At 38.0% G+C, this 18301-nt stretch overlaps 1 protein-coding gene across 1 annotated transcript in view; it reads right to left on the bottom strand.

The window, feature by feature from the left end:
* Positions 1-18301, bottom strand: part of LOC122797090 — a 2479517-nt gene that overhangs the window by 2133586 nt on the left and 327630 nt on the right. The window contains exon 3 of the mRNA XM_044065883.1: positions 14545-14670. Coding sequence (XP_043921818.1) covers positions 14545-14670 — 126 coding nt within the window. The remainder of the gene's footprint in view (positions 1-14544; positions 14671-18301) is intronic.

Raw genomic sequence — 18301 nt, 5'->3', positions numbered from 1 at the left:
GAAACGATAGGTCTTAGAGGTGGATCATTATACAGCTCAGCTGCACTTTTATCCAGCAGAGGTGATTGTTTTTTCTTCACATATAATAAAATACTTGGGTATAAATCATATACACAAACTGACTCAGTGGAATATGCCCCTTCTGAAAGGGTACTCCACATTTGATTGTGACAGTATCATAGCATAATGCCATCTTACTCTTTGACAGTTAATGCCCTCAAACCATATCAATAATAATTTAGAAGTGATCCTGTAGTTATTTATTACTTTCATGCTATACTTGTCTCTGATATCACACTGTGAAGAAAATGAAAAATATAACAGCCAGAGTAACATGTTTCAACTTGCTCCTGTTAGACACATACATGCTCTCCCATCAAGCCATATATATTTTTTTCAATAGAAGTCATGCAACAACCTTGTGCTTTCATGTGCAGCATGCCTTCTCACTCCTACCCCAAAAGTCATCCTCCCTCTGTGTACAGCCCTGATAATGTATTATAATTAAAGTGAAAGAAAACAAAAGTTATACTCTCACTATGATGATACTTCTGTATTATCTGTTTTCATCCTTCTTTACCTGGTGGGTCTCAGATCCAACCTCTGGTCCAACTTTAGCTCCATACCTCAAGTTCCTCCCCTTACCCATAATACTCCTCTTTAGCTTGAATTACCTCAGATTGACTTTGCCCTCTATTCAGCCTATAATTCTGCCATTAATACAATATTCAGTAATAAGACAGCCTAATTACAAATAATATTCCAGTTAGACTGCAAGGAAAAGAATAGAAAGACTGGAGCCCATCAAAAGGCATGCAAAATATCATACCTCATGTCAAACTAGGAGACCAAAAGTAAATCTTCCAAGTAGGAAGTGTGTAGTTGGGGGGAGTTGAAGAGGGATGAAAACAGACAGCACAGATGCATCGTTATGGTGAAGACATAACTTCTGTATTTGATGTTTTATTTTTCATCCATTCTTCAACCAATGGGTAATACAAGTATGAGTATTAGACCAAATGTCAGATGCACAAATGTCTTCAATGGAAGATCTCAACCAGAAAGTGGAGTATGTGTCCATAGATGTGGTGGAATGAGTCTTAGTAGGTTTAGGTAGAGTCAATCCTTTCATCTTACAAACAAATGAAATGCAAACATTGAGACATTTGCCCAACGTTACCTTTAAGACTGACTCACCCAACTTTTCTTTTGGAAAAGGAAATGAACAGTTGGACTGATTTTCTGAAATCTTTTGTTCAATGGAGATAGAATCTAATCTGTCTATGAACATGATTTATAGCTGATTCTGAAGCCACCTTGGGTAGCAAGGAAGGATTGGTATGGAGAGACACCTTTTCCTTGTGAAAGATCATATATTGTGGCTTGTATGAGAAAGCTTAGAGTTCTGATACCTACCTGGCCATTGTGATCACAACCAGAAAAATAGTTTTCCAAGACAAAAATTTAAGCCCACCTTGGCAGCTGGTCGAAAGGGGGGCTGGGTCAGGAATTGAAGAAGTATTGTTAAATCTCATGGAGGGTAGGATCATTAATAGGGGGTTGCAGCAAGAAAGTACTACTGAGAAAGGCTGTACATAATCTAGATGATACTAGAGGTGAATGGTTACCTCCTAAATGAAATTTCAAGATGGCTGCAAGTAAGATCTTTATTCTGGAATAACCAGCTCTGCTTCTGAATACAGAAGCAAGAAAGTCTAGAATAGGTGGAAGAGGTGCTGAAAAGGGATCTAATTGTCTTTGGGAACCACAAAGGGATAATCTTTTCTACTTGCTCTTATACACCTTCTTATCAGAATCCTTCTGAGAGGATATGAGAATGTGTGAAACTGGGGATGAAAGCCTGGACTGCCTAACTATCACTGTAATGGGAGAAACCATGTGATTAATTTGATAGTTTGAATGTCTGGATGAGTTATCCCTGATTGATGAGACAGGAGATACATGGATGGATCCAACACTCAAAGGGGGGGGGTGTACTAAATGAGGTGATAGGAAGAAAACAAAACATATTTATCGAGGTCAGAACTGGCCAATGAGGATTAATTTGCTCTTCCGGTGAGTTGCTTTCTGAAGAAATTTGGGAATTAGAAGACTATTACAAAGCTTTTCAGTGACTCCCCCACCCCCCACAGGATAAGGGCAAAGTATCTGTGGCACTTGGAGTTGAGGGGGAAGTGAAGAGTTCACAGTATGGCTGGTCCCATTGAAGAAAAATCACTTCTGCCACCATAGGGTTGAGAGACCACTTGTGAGGGAGTAAGATGGACCTGCTCAGTTTGCTTACTAGTGCACTGGACTTCCCCAGCATATGCATTGCCAAAAGGAAGCAGCTAGAAGACATTGCCCACTGCCATGCACTCAACATAGGGGATAGGATCGGGATCCCCCTGCTTGCTGATGGACCAGACTTCCGACATATTGTCTGTCTGAATGCCAACTATCACTGGAGGAAGAACATCTTGAAATACCTGCAAAAACAATAAGACTGCCATCATTTCCAGAACATTAATGTGAAGATTGACCTCCAAATGGGACCAAGTGCTTTGCAAGGTCCTTCCCAAGTAATGCTTCCCCCCCATCCTAGTTGGGAATGTTCTGTAATCACTATGACTTTGGGTAATGGAAGAATAAAAAGGCAGCCTTGAGAACCTTCATTTGTGGTAATCCACTAGGCTATGTGTTCCTTGCACATTTTTGCAATCAGTATCATCATGGACATAGGGTGTCATCTTACTGACCATTGCACTGCAAGAGTCCATTGCAGTACCCTCATATAATACATTGCTAGAGGTACTAGAGTTATGGAAGCTGCCATAGATCCAAGGAGTTCCAATACTAACCTTGTTAGTGGGGAGGGAATAAAGAAGATGTGGGATGCTTGACTGTGTAAAGCATTTTCTTGTCTGTAGTGTGCTTGTGATCTGTGCCTCTGTATCCAGATGAGCACCAATGAACTCCAGGACTTGAGTGGGGGAGAGGTGAGACTTGGAGTGGTTCACCATGATGATAAGTTGAAGACATAGTTTCAATTAGTCCCTGGACTGAATCAGTAGAGGCTTGGTGGGTTGAGGGAGATGTCAGTTGTTGAGATATTGAAACACCTGGAATCCCAGCAGTCTCAAGTGAACTGCGATCACTGGCATGCACTTGGTGAACACCCTGGGGCCTGTGATGAGGCCAAAGGGTACGACCCTGAACTGGTAATGACTGTTTCTCAGCCAGAAGTGTAGCTGTCTCCTGGATCACCTGTCTATTTTGATGTGATAGTATGCATCCTGGAGCTCTGTTGAGCATATCCAATCATCCTTACTTGAAAGTGGCAGAATGGAGTGAATTCTGATTATTCACAACTTCAAGAGCATTTTTCTTTGGCACCAAAAAGAGCTTCTAGTAAGTACCAAATCCCTGCTGGTCTAGGAGACCATTTAAATCAGTCTTATGGCCAGTAGCTTTTCTATTTCTGCAGATACTGCTTTCCTCTGACTTGGTGGAACATTAGGAATTTTTGTGGGTTGATTGGGAGGTTGAAGGGAAAAGTGTACATAGCAACCTCTTGATATGATCCTCTGAACTCAGATATCATTGATGTTGGCTAGCCAGGCTTCTAAATGCATGGATAAGTGACTCTCAACTGCTTCCAGAGTGTAGTGGTCAGGCAACTTTCAGGAGTGCTGAAAGGGCTTCTCAAAAGAAGAACAACTGAAGCCCTGATTTTGTGGGCCTCCTCTACCATGTAGTATTGTCTACCATTGGAGTTGCCCCCTTTGCCATTGGGGGGGGGGGGTTGCTGTCCCCATAGGAGTCCTGGGAAGAACCTTGCAACTTATGGAGCCACATCTTCCTACCACCTCTCTGGTTTCAGGAAAAGGTCCTTTGACAGCTAGAAATTTGTATCCCTACTGTAGATAATGTCTTCCCACGTGTCGTTCTTAGATAGGGTTTCTTTAACCTTAAGGCCAAATAAAGTAGATCCATCAAAAGGAGCAGTGATGAGTGATGACTTGAAAGGCTTTGCAAAATCATAGAGGTACATCTAGATGTGCTGTCTCAAGTCAATTCCTGAACCTGCAACTCTCGAAGCTCCCTCTGAGGTGTTTCAAATCAGTCTCATAGAGGGATTTGACATGGAGGGTGGACAGTTGTGAAAAAATTGTCTTCTTATCTTCCTCTGACATGGACCCTGAGAAGGCATTGGAAAACTCCTTGATCAAATCCCTCAGAAATCTTGTAACATGCACCAAATAGTTCAGTGACCTGAGTGCAAATGTTGCAGATGCATAAACAAGCTTTCCAAACTTTTGAATACCCTGGACTCTCTGTTTGGGGGATGAAGAGAAGAATTCTGTTCAGCAAGTTCTTTCTTGGTGGTGGCTGCTACCACCATAGCATTTACTAGGGGACCCTTGCTCCAACAGGCTTGATCCTTAACTGCAACAAGGTACTTATCTGACCTCTTGGGGATAGGTTCCCTGACAGCCAGATATTAGCAAACCCAATGGAAGATTAATTAATTAATATTTTTAACATTTGTTGACTGGGAAAGTCCCACTAGGACAGAGCCTATTTTCACTGGAGGCCTGGGGAGAAATGCTCCAGGTGCATGCCTTTGGAATGTGGGAAGAAACCAGAGTACCCAGAGGAAACCCACACAAGCACAGGGAGGACATGCAGGCTCCACACTGAAGGCACCCCAACCAAGACTCGAACTGGAGAACCTCTTACTGTGAGGCGACAATGTTAACCACTGCACCACTGTGCTGCCCAAAATGACAAAAAAATCTCATCTGCTGGGGTGACTACCAGCTGGCTCTGAAAGCCTCGAGAAACACTGACTTCTCCTGGAAAAGAAGGGTCAAAATACCAACCACTTTCTGCCTCAGAAATATAAGTATTTCATCGAAGGAGACATCCTCAAGGGGTGATCTGGGGGACTCATCTCCTTCATTTAAGTCAGTGTTGAGGATTCCTGTGGGGAATCTAAGTGCCTCCTTTTGCACTTACACTTACAAGGAGGCTCCCCAATGTGATGCTCCTGGGAGAACTTGGAAGTGGGAATGGAATCCTGGATGAAGACTGTCTCCAGGCTTGAATGGACTGGCTGCCCAGATGGAGCAGAAGGAAGAGATTCAGGGATCAAGGCAGACAGTTGGGGAGGCAGTAGACACAAGTAGGGCAAGTATGTCTTGTCCACAGAGGTGGAGAACACTCTCTCCACTATCTCAAAGGCAGAAGCCAAGTGAGAATCAAGGGCTAACCTAGCAGGACCCGAAGACACTTGCCCAGGACAGCTCAGAGCATCACCATGATTCTGCTTCAACACAGAGTTCAGCCCAGAGCTGTCCATCACTGTGGCTGCAAGAGGAAGGGACAGCTTCAATACCACTGGAGTCTAATCCAGACCTCTAGAACTGGTGCCAAAACTAAGATTCAGAGATTCCTCCAGCTCTGACAGTGTCTACACTGTCTGGATAAGAGATGTAGTCAGAGTTGACAAAAGCCAGTCCTTCAAATTGGACACAGACAAACTTGGAACTTTCAGGTCAAATGACTCTGAAACCACAGGTCAGATTGGAGTAGGAGTCAACAATTTGGTTTGGGCTGATGGTACACTCATGGGTTTGATGGGAGATAGGGTTGGTAAATCTCTAAACTGAATCTGGTTCTGGAGAAACATCCTCATCATTCTGTCCACATCTGCTTCAGTTAGGATCCTAGCTGACCTGAGGGATGAAGAGGTTGAGTGTGGCCTGGAAGCCCTTTGAGGAGTCTCCTGTAAAAAGGGAGAATGGATCCTAGAAGGTATCAGTTCCACAGAGTAACTTGAGGAGTGGAGGACTGGAGACTTAGATTTGGCTCTTGTTGGACCCAAGGAACCAGATGGATCTAATGGCTTGGAAACTGTTTTTCGGCAGAAATCAATCCAAAACAGAGAAAGAAGAATGATCAGTGGATTGCTTCCTAGACTCATTGCCTTTAACAGATGAATTCCAATTGGTCTTACTAGAATATTTTTGGAAAGAGGGGGAGCTCCAGTTAAAGAAGAAGAAGAAAAAGTAGAAGGAAGCAAGCATTTCAACAGCAGCTTGTTATTGTGTTCAGCAAGCACTCAATAGTTAAATCCTATATAATTCTTACATTTTATACTGATCCAAGGCAATGGATATATTCCTGGTGAGCTTCCAAACTGAGGATCTTATGCCCACAAGAAAAACTTTCTTTTAATCCAATAGACTTGTTAGCCATACTGATAAATCACTCAAGAACAAAAAGGCACACACACAAAAAAGAAGGAAATATAGAATACCAGCAATGGTATAAAAGGGATAAGAAGCAATGTAAAAAAATAACTCTTTAAAATATATATACATATATGTGTATGTAAGAGAAAACAGGGAAAGTAGAAAAATAGGAAAACTTAAGAGAGCTAGTCAATACCAAAACAAACCCACTTATCTAAAAAAATAGCAACTGAGCTATGGTAGACCATTTCCAAAAACTGAAGCAGCAAATGTGATCTGAGGTAATTCAAGCTAAAGAGGTTTATTGGTAAGGGGAGAAGCTCAAGATATGGAGTCAAAGTCTATAGAAGTGGCCTAAACCAGATCGGTTGCATCCGAAACCCATTGGTTAAGGAATGGGTGAAAAAGACAATATCAGATAATTGGACATAGTAATTTATTTCAACCTTTTACTCTTGGACATGTTTACACACACAACCACCAATGACTGTTTTACATGAAGCATGTAATTACTCTTTGCTTTCAACCACAGACTGCCTCTCCAAAGAGATAGCCACTTCTGGCAATCATTTCTTATGTGTGACTGCCACAAGTGGTAAAATAAGAGCCACAGTTGTGTATTTCCACCTAATGATATACAGCACCCTGACCCATGTTGAATGTCATAACAATTAAATTAAAAATAAATACAATTGTACTGTAGTGTGGGCACTGTGTACTCTTAACACTGCCTACTTATTTAGCTTGTTTATTGCCATAAAAAGTGAAAGAAAAGGTCATCTCAGTATTGTGCTTGAAAGCTTTCAGGCAGTAATCTAAGTTCCCACCACCCACCAATGATCACTTTAATGTGAAGCCTCAGCCTGCTATCTGAAGTCTATTTCTGGTGGGATGCTATTCTGAATACTGCACTGAATAAAAAACAGTAATTCCAGTAACACCATTCAAAACATAAAATACATGTCACAAAAGTCCCTTGTTTTAATAAAAAAAAGCTAGTTTAATTTCCAAATGATTAGAAACAGCATAAAACAGCCTTGGACAAGAAATAAAGCACAAACAGAAACATTTAATATACAAAATGCCACAAAAATAGTTATTTAAACAAAAACTGTTTAAAATACCATAAACCTGCTCAATTACCTCAAGTAAGTATAACCCAAAGAATAAAAAAACTCAAAATCATCAAGTTTCCAGACAAAACTTTCAAATGAAGCTTTTAATCAACTACAATAACATATACTCATGGCTCTGTAAGCAGGAGGCAAGGATAGTAAATGCACTAAAATGGCCTTAATACAGAAACTCAGTTAAACATTCACAGATGGTCATAAAACACATTACAAGGGTTAAAACCCTACAGAAACCGAGAATGTCATTATAATAAACAGTATAAGCCCTATATTGCAGATAAAGTAAAAATCTAAGCGCATACAATTTCACAATCAGAAAAAATGCAGACAATGTAGCAGAATATGCTATTCAAGCATTAAGAAAAAAAAAACAAGAAAGAATTAAAAAAAATAAACAGCTGAAGAGATTCAGAGCAAGGAGCAGTCTTCCAAGATGTATTTTTCTTACTATTGCACTAGAAAGCTGGAAGGGTCCTGTCCGTGGGTCTGTAAGGCAGTCCATGTACTGTCAGATGATTGGTCCATCACACCTACTGATAGGCAGTGGGATGGACTCTGAGCTTTGGCAACCTGCTAGAGGTAGGATAGTAGGGAACTGCTACTCAAATGCCAGTAAGGCAGTGTGTTTGTTGAATGTCACAGGTGATTAAACTGCATAACATTAGGACACAAGGTTAGCTACCCATGACCTATTATGATGTTCACAAGGCAGAGGTGAGAAGTCATATTAATAAACAGCATGATCTCAAGTTTTCCACTGATTTAGCTGTGGAGTAATTACTTAGCTACTATACTTACTGGACTAAACAAATAATTATTGTGCAGATAAGCTGTAAAAGAAAGTTAGCTTTTTTTTCTTTTAAAACTAGCTTCATATAGATTTTAAAGTAAGAAACAAAATACAAAAATATGAATTAACTTGGTTCCTGCACCAATGGGTCAACTATATGGTGGTGTGTGAATATATAACTCCAGGCAAGGGGTTAAAGCACAGCACTGTCTTATGCTACAGGTGTTAATAATATGGGAAGTCAGACTTGTTCATTATTATCTTTACAGAGATACTGTTTGAGTACTTTGCATCCTTAAAGGCAGGGATGACCATTGTTAACATATAAGAGAATGCTTGATGACACTGTTAAATAGTACTGGGTGTATTTGCTATGCAGAAATTTACCACATGTAACTTAATTGAGTTTGAATATTATTATAATTAATTCTGAAATTTTTATTTTATTGGGGAGTTTTATGAAGAATGTTTATAAAACCCTTCCATGATTTTATATCCTTCCTAAATTGACTACATTAGATAGCTTTATTTGATATCAGTGTTTTAGTGAAAATCTGGTAATACACAACTGTACAGCATTGTTGAAGGTGTGTTGTTGAGTTTCATAATGGTTACTTTGTTTTAATTGAGTTTAAGTTTATAAGTACTGATTACCCATTACATTGAAATGTTACATTCAGGAATGGCTTATCAAGCATATTAATAAAAGTGTTAAATTTGATAGCAGGATGTATACATATTGCAAAGGATTTATGGAATGGTGCTAGGGTTAAAAGTTTACTAGGATTTGCCAAATGGTATTTAACATAAGTGTGTATATAGGTGAAATTAATACGGCAAAGTGAATTTTAATGATATACATGTATGAGATCTGAAGACATACCTGCAAGAGAAAACTGTCTAAAAATCTACACATTTCTCTAGCAATTTTTTGAATCTTTAGCAGCAGTCGCAAGAAGACAGATTATATAATTGTTAGCTATTGTCTACTCTACTAGAAAAGTGGGATTATTTTTAACTGAAGTTTTAAGGTGAACCAGTCTTAGCATGATTTTGGCTGTGTGACTATTACTCAGCCTCCATGTTTGTTAATTGCTTAATTTAAGTAGTTTGAGGTCTATCCTTCTTAATAGGAAGAGTTTATGTGTGGTATTTGAAATACGAATATATATTTCATCATGTCTTTGAATAGCTTAAGCTAAATGTCAAATAACTGGATGACTGTACAATGATAGTTGTGTTTGGGCTGCTTCTTATTTGAAAGGGACAGAAAATAGTAATGCAAGGACACTGCATGATGTTCCAGGATGTGAGTGATGCAATCAGTATTCCTCCTGAGAGAGGGGGTTATAAGAATTCACTCTTATTTTTTCTTTCCCTTTTTATAATTATAAGCTGGACCTTCTGTTGATTATGTTGCAAGATAGACCTGGTTTGCTTTTGAAGGAATTATAGGCATGCAATAGGCTGCTGGCACTGAATTATGTTAGGCTCAAAAGTGGTATGTTGAGAAGACTGTGCATGAGTTGATCTAGTGTAAGTATTATGAGTGAGTGATGGTCTTTGTTCTTTCCTAAGCAGAGTGAGACTTAACTTGAAAGAAAAAACAAAAAAGAGTGACTTATTCATCTAAATATTTATGTGATAAGTAGGACTAAATCACCTTAAGAGTAAGCTGTGCTGCTCTAGGAATAACATATTGAGTGCATATATTTTTCTAAGAGATCTGATGTAAACCTCTTGTCATGAAATGTGTCATGTCTTAGAAAATAGATTACATATATGTTAATAGCAGCATGTGTTTGTTATAAATGAAGTGTTAAGGGTTTTCATGAAGGGAGCAACTGTGGAGATGAAAGTATGGCTCTCTAGCAAGAAGTCATTATAAGGCAACAGGCCACTCATTCTGTGCCTGTAAACCAGTGAAAGTGTAATTAGAATGCTGGAAGAAAACATCACATTCAAAGATTAAGACTGTATTAATATTATAGGCTGAAATCAATCCATCTTTATACATGAAACTTTCTTTCTCTGTTCTTTCTTCTCTTTTTCCACTAGTAATATGACAACTCTAACATACTGATTTCAGTGGCTTAGCTGGTAGAACAGAGGACTGTAGTAAATTCCAAAGTCATCCTTAGGTTACTGGTTCAATTCTGGCTAACGGGAGTTTGCTTTTTTTTTAATCTAGTACTTGGTGCAGTGGGTCAAGGCTGTGAGCTATAATTCCTCTGGTACAGGGTTTGATTCCCTCATTCTTCCTTTACCTACTGTGTAACCTTGAGCAAGTTGCTTAACTAAATAGAGCATGGAGCCAACTTGTAATTTGTGCTAGGCTCCTCAATGGTCTCCTGGACTGCAAGCCTGCTGACTAACATGATTCATTGAAAGGGGATTTTTCAGGGCAATAATTAGATAACATGGAGTGCAAAAAAATGTTTACCTTTTCACTACTAGCATACAATATACTGCAACTCAAGAGGGAGACAAACTCTGGTTTGCTTATATGTTTAAGTTTTTAAGGTCATGTTCTGAGGTAGTTATTTTTTTATTTAATGTCACTGTGTGATTTAACAGTCTATGGTTAATTAAACAATATAGAGGTATACTTTATTATGAACTTAATTTTTATCTCTATATATCAATGCGTATTAGGATAAGAAACCTTACCATAGTATAGCAGTGTGCCAATGCAATAATGAAAGATATAATTATTAGGACAACTGCAACAAAAAGGTAATACCTGCATGTCTATATTTTGTGAATGACTGCTGTAAAATATGTATCCAGCTAATATTCTCTTTTATTTGTTTAATTTCAAAATATATCTATATTTGCCTGGATTCAGCCCGGATTATGTCATAAATTGTTGTAAAGTGGATCATTTAAAGATCAATAAAGATTATTTAAACAAAAAAGAAATGCACCACTCAGAAAATTATCAGAGGTCAGTATAGAAACCTACAGCTATGGGGGAGGGAGCTTAACCACTGAGGTATTGTGTTGCCCCTGCTTCATGTCATTTGCCACTAAGGCACATTTATCTGCAAATAGCCTGAAATATGTTCTATTTTCACCTATTTTCCATCCCCAGTTTTTCATCTTACCCACTATGGTAATAAATCACTCCTCAAAGGGAAGAGAGTCCATTAGAGTGGGCCCTTTGTCTTGTCCTTGGCTCTCTCCTATGTTTCCTAGTATATCCCCCCAACTACCATAATTTCTCTCAGGTTGTTTGTGCATTTATTTGGTCTACACTCCAAATCCATCTCTAATTCCTATATACTTCATCCTTTTCAGTGGAACTGCCTGTTTAAGAAATGAAAAATGTTATTGCAGTTTTAGTCAAATTTTCTCATCTTACATCCTCTTCAATTCTTCAAAAGTTCACTCAAGCCACAATTATTTTAAACCTTCACTCATATCATATTTAATTAGTTTCTGAGGTAGCACTTTCCACACTATGATTACTTTGATTATAAAATGGTTCCACCTTTATAGTGTGGAATGTGCTGCCTCAGAAAGTAAAATAAAAATATTCCACTATGCATTCATTTGCAATATAATCTGCTCTATCCATTATTTGAAACCTAAACTAAACCCACCTTAATGACAAATATCTTAAAAGTTCAAATAATTTTCATGTGTTCCTCTCTTTCTACCTAAGTACACAAAATCATTTATCATACTAGTGTAATCCTACATCTCACATATCATAACTATTTTGGCAGCCATCTTTTGAACTTCTGTAGTCTTACGTAATTATTTAGGTAAAATTTCCAGAGCTGTGTACTGCAGGCAGGTACAATTATACCAAAGCCATTAACAGCTGTAAACCCACAACATTATTTAAGTCAGTAACTTTATTATGTATCCAATGTTTTGTTTGTTTGTTTTTTCAGATACCCTTCCCTACTTGATACTGCAGTTTATTTATTTATGTATGTACATTGCCCATTTGCCCAATATAGTGGCTTCTCTACTTCTTACCTAAATGACCCAAATTTTCCTCCTGAAGGACTTATACTTGGCCATCCAAGATAACACCAGGCCCCTGGCATGGTGAGGGCTCTATGACAAATTCATTACCTGACCTCACTTTCAGTAGCTTCCTCATTCAGGATGATATCTAGGCCAATTGCTCCTCTCTAGAGTGAGGGCCTAAGGGTCCACTCATCACCTGTGTTGAGCTCACAAGCCTTGTCACTTCAAGCAAGTGTGGTTTGGGTGGCAGGGACCGGGCTCATCAAAAGGTCAGGTAGATCAATAGATCCCCTACCCCACATCAGCACTATGATCATCACAAATGCACTCTATCACCCATGATAACCCTGGCAGTGTATAGTATAAGTACAGCTAGCCTGTTGCTGCCAGTAATAAACCTGTTCTGGAACAGATGTTGCTAAATTATTAGGACAATGCTATCCCCATCCACACCCCAGAGGGGTGGGCCATTTTTAGCTAGTCCAATACATCCTCCCCTGCACAGTCCCTCCAGTGACTATGCCGCTAATCAAACATTAGACAGCTGGGTAATAGTTAGGGTTTTATCCCTCTGTGCTATGTTACTGGGGACTACTAAAATTTATTTATGAAATAATACTTACCACTTCCTTTCAGCTTTGACTGTGAGAATCCACCATATAAAACCTTTTACTTTCGCATGACAGTAGATTTCATTGTTACCAAAGACATGCATATATTTTTATATCACAGACCAAAGTTTAAAAAGGACACACAGACAAACGATTCAGTAAAAATTGCAAGGAAAGCCAGCCAAGCTAGAGTTTTCACTGTGAGAGGCCTTAAACCTCCTGTAGTGGAGGCCCATGGAATATTTGCAACTGAACCCTTAAGGGTATCAAGTGTTTCAGCTATAAGGCTTCTGAATGCCGTTGACTTTTTTACTTTTTAATTCTTTATAGTTATATTTAGGCCAATAAGACCAAACCCCACTAGATGCAGACATGCACGTTTAGGTATTTTTATTGACCTTATCAGCACAGTATAAGTGGATAGTTTGACTATACTTCAGAAACACAAGATATATCCCACGGGCCTCCACTATAGGAAATGTAAGGTCTCACACAGTGAAAAGTCTAGCTTGGCTGAGTTTTTCTTGCAGTTTTTACTGAATGGTTTGATTGTATGTCCTTTCTAAACTTTGGCTTGGATGCTAGTTGGGATATTTTTCAGGCATGTTAATCTTTATGGGCATCAGCTAGGTTTAAAGATTCTGTATTTCTGAAGTATAGCCAAGATGACCGCTGATACTGTACTGATGAGGTCAATAAAAAGACCAAAACATGCATGTCCACAGCTAGTGGTATTTGGCTTTATTGGACATGCTGTGGACATGCATGTTCGATTTTTTATTGACTTCATCAATACACCATAAGTGATTAGTTTGGCTATACATAAGAAATGCAGGATATATCCCATGGACTTCCAATACAGGAGGTTTAAGGTCTCATACACTGAAAACTATAGCTTACATCAGATATCTTCCAGTTTCCCATGCAAGTGGAATCAAAGTGTTTAAAAAATGCATATAAGCCATATCCTTCAGAATCTTTGGTCTACCTCTAAGTTGATACATGTACAATTACAGATAAGAGTGGTCTATGTCCACTTAAAAATAGATTATTATGATTTACCAGGACAGACCCTCTTACAGTTATGCTGACTCTGATCTATGTATTTATTCCTCTTTTGGAAAGTCAATAGTTGACCCTTAAGTGACCTTTGCAATAACGTCTAATACAGATTCGATGACTACTAGTCTGCAGTTAAAGGATCTGCTTCTTGAATCATTCTAATGAAGTAATTACTTCATTTGCTGAATTTTAGTAAAACAATAGGCCTTGTGAGGCAGCATAAATTCCTTGCTTCTACATAGCCAGCTTAGAGAGTTAATTCTGACAGTGTAAATAGTCAAAATGCAAAAGGACAAAGAACATTATAAGTACAACATAGTTTAGACTTAGCAAAATTTGCAAAGACAATAACCACAGTATAAGCAAAGTTTGAAGAAGAACAATGAGTACTATGAATTCAGCTAAAGGCTACAAAAACAGTAAATACTGTTATAATGAAGCAAACCATCCAAGTAAAATCTCAATGCAAAAACAGTGAATGGATCCAAAAAAATGTAAGCATGAAGCCAGATGTTAAAAGCTAGCTAATATGCTTTAGAATTCCATGCATATACAAGAGTTAAGTAGCTTTAGAGGTACTTAAAATGATAGAATTGGCAGAAAATTAGATGTCTTTCTTTGTCATTTTTTCATATTTCTGTTTTCTGGAGTGCAGAGAGTTAAAAGTAGTGTGAGTAAAAATATTAACGGCTTTTGAGTCTTACCTGCAATCCTTTATGCTTCAGCTCATTTTTGAGAGACTGCCCCAATTGGATATCATTAATGTCATAAATCATATACACAGTATCAGTTCGTGGACGAAGTATTCTTGCTTGAAAGTGCCAGCTCTCCTAATAGCAAAACAGTTTAAATCAACATTATACCTTTCAACTAATGAATAGCCACTTTCATCTAAATCTGATATATTTTCTCTTCTCACTGAAAATGTATTTTAATGGTTGTTAAAGTCTTATAGCTGAATCTAGTTAAAATAATTAATACCACTCAATTTCAAATATTAAACTGGCTCTTCTAAATGCAGACTCATAATTTTGCAAATGGGTCTTCAACTTTATTATTTTTTTTGTCATCTCTTTTATCTCCAAACACTTAACCATCAGCTAGCCTAATCAGTTACCACTCCACCAACATCTCTTTTCACAGTTCGGTCTAACCTCACCTAGAGGTCCTGCAGCTTGCTACACTGAAGAATGATAGACATCAAAACTCACAGAGAAGACAAGAAGCAGTAGAGGGGAAGCTCATTTGCCAATGTCATACTGCTGGACATGTTTTTACATATCACTATTACTTCCCCCAGCTTGCTGACATCATACGTCATTAAAATTGGTGAGCTAAGGGGACTAACTTGAGGATGTGCCTGCCTGGGTCCAGAGTAGTTGCATACATACTCAGTTGGGCTCCAGTCTTCACCAGAGCTATAGCAGAGATATACCAAGAACCAATGCAAACTGCAGGGGAACCGAGGACAGAATTCCCAACCAATAACCAAAGGTGCCTCAGTATCGGCAACTCGCCCATGCCAACAAAATAAAAAAACTCCAAGTGATGAATAAAAAATGTAATTTATTATGTAATTTCATCTCACTATGGAGACTTCATCAGATTAAATTATGTCAGTAACAAAATACATTTTAAATAACTCACCATATTCACTCATAGGTTCAAATTAATAACAACTAATTAGTCATTCAAAACTTTTAAAGAGGTAAAACATACCCGACCACATAAAAAACATTTAAACTAAAAACTTTTTCACTTTTATTAAAGGCAAAACAAAATATATTGAAGCAAAAGGATGTTTAGAAAAGCAGAAATATATTTTTTCAGTTATATTTTAGTAAGAAATTATTTGCATTTTAAGAACCTACGGTAATAGAAAAATAAGTGACCATTTTATTTTTGGACGAAATGGGAAAGAACACAGTTACAATATAGTCACTCTCAATTTTAAGGCTGGAAGAATGGACAATTGATCATTTAATCCAAGGGGGGGGGCATGCATTTAAATGGAGCTACCAAAGCAGTTCACAATATTAAAGTGGGGTATCCCATTGTCCACCACTTTAATTAGGGATCACGTTTTCAAGAAGTCAAAACAAAAAATTATCTTCTTTACACAAATGTAAATGCTTAAAAAAGCACTGGTTTCTGTTTTCTTGTTAATTTTGTAAAAATGCTCATAAACCATTATTTTGAAGGCTCTTTCAGTCTTACTTACGTAGGATGTTAGATTGGTGATGGAGAACACAGAATTAGTGCTAACCAACAACAAAATGGATTAGTTCTTAAGTAAACTGTACCTTAGAGGAAAATTAAAAAATGAGACTAGTTTGATACACAATAAGACTTTGCAACAGATTGTAATCAGCAAAATACACAATAAGACTTTGCAACACATTGTAATCAGCAAAACTGTTTTCCATGTTAAGAATATCAAACCAGCTGATGAACCATTTCTAATGGAGCAAAAGTGAATTTTTGCAAGACAAAATCAATATCCTAAGGTGGAGCAATCTGCTTTCTAGGCATGGTGTGTAACCCCCCCCCCCCCAAAAAAAAAACATTTTCACATGGAATTGTGGTGAAAGAAGGGGCTCTATAGGCAGACATGATGGAATAGCATACAAATGTACCTTGCTAAATGAGTAAGACAGACCAAAGAATAGTAACTCCACAAATAATGCTGAAGCAGAGAATAACTAGCCTTAAAAGGGTCCTGGTCCATGTCTTGGCATCAACTAGAAAATCATTTCCATTTACTAATATACAATTCTCTAGTGGTAGGTTTTCTTAGCTCCTTTAATTTCTGCTACATATCTCAGAAAAAAGGTGCCTGAAAGGTACTAAGATTCTAATATCCAGGCAGTTAGTTCAAGTTGTTTTAAGGTTTGGCTGTATCTGATTTTGTGTGAATAAGTCCAGTCTGTGAGGAAGCTTGTGGCAATTGTCCTTCATCATGTCCAGTAAAAGGGAAAACCAATCTTGCCTGGGCCAGAATGGAGTATAAATATATGTGTGTGTGTGTGTGTGTGTGTGTGTGTGTGTGTGTGTGTGTGTGTGTGTGTAGATATATATATATATATATATATATATATATATATATATATATATATATATATATATGTAACATATATATCTATATATATATATATATATATATGGATCCTGTCAGTTGATGGAATTTTCAGAAACATGAAATTCATATCAGTGAGACAATATGATTGAATTTCTGAAAACTCAAGGCTTTTGAATGGAGATTTTGGTACAGTGAGGATCAGGAAATTTACCATTCTCCGCAATGTAGTGTGATCTTGGAGTTGGTATATATAATTTGCACAGGGTATAAGGGTGCAGGGGAGCTTGCCCCCCCTCCCGCAAAAATGTAAAAAAGATTTTTTTTTTTGTTTGTGTTTGTGTTTTTTTTTTTTCAGTCTTCTAGTTTTTGGAAATTCGATCATATTGCCTCTCGCCAATATCACATAACCCACCAATGTAAACTGAGTATAATGCAAAGTGTCAGACTGAAACAATGGAAGGTCTCTGAACCCTTGCATTTAGTACATGTATATATATTGAGAGTCATGTCACTTCTCCTTTGAAAGTTCATATGAAAATTTTCAGGAAATTATAAATGCAATGTACCACACTAGACAGTGACAGTAAACTAAAATTAAACACTGCTATATAAAAATAAGTTATGTTCTTACCATAACATTCCATCTGTGTTGTTGATCTTCATTCATTCATTCATTCATGATGGATGGGTTTTGGTTCTGTCCTCGGAACCAACTCGGCCGATATAACAAGCTCATGCCAGCCAAAAACTCTCAAGCTAAGGTTACCCATAGTGCCCCTCTCCTATTCTCCTCAGATCAAGTTTGCCTGGAAGGATAATAACGTGGAGGCTTTGTCTGAGCAAATGCCCTAATGTAACTAGGACCGAATCTGAACCTCCAGTAGTCTTTTGGAGGGGGTTGGTGGATAGGATGTCATGAATGAATAAAGATCAACAACACAGATGGAACATTAAGGTAAGAACATAACATCTTTATCTGATATTGTTAATCTTCATTCATTAATGACGGATGGGATAGCGTCCCTAGCCACCTTATGTCCTGGGAGGCTTTGTGGATGGATATTCCTGAGCAGCATTGAGCCAAAGGATGTTCTCCCCCTGGAAACTAACTCCAATTTGTAAAGAGTGATAAAGGTATGAGGGGTAGCCCAAGTGGCTGCTGCGCAAATGTCATCCATAGAAGCTCTTGAATGAAAAGCCACCAAAGTAGTAGCTGATCTGGTTGAATCCACTTTACGTTTGATAGTTAAACATATTTGGTTTTGTTGATAGACAAAAGAAATGCACTTTCTCAACCATTTTGCCAAAGTGACTTTGGAAACTGACTTTCCCAATTTGGGTCCTGGAAAGGACAGAAACAATTGGTCAGATTCACTGAAAGA

The sequence above is a fragment of the Protopterus annectens genome, chromosome 3.part0 (assembly GCF_019279795.1).
Source record: "Protopterus annectens isolate FY-2018-M chromosome 3.part0, PAN1.0, whole genome shotgun sequence".
In the NCBI taxonomy this organism is placed as follows: Eukaryota; Metazoa; Chordata; order Ceratodontiformes; family Protopteridae; genus Protopterus; species Protopterus annectens.
This window is presented reverse-complemented; position numbering and strand designations above follow the sequence as displayed.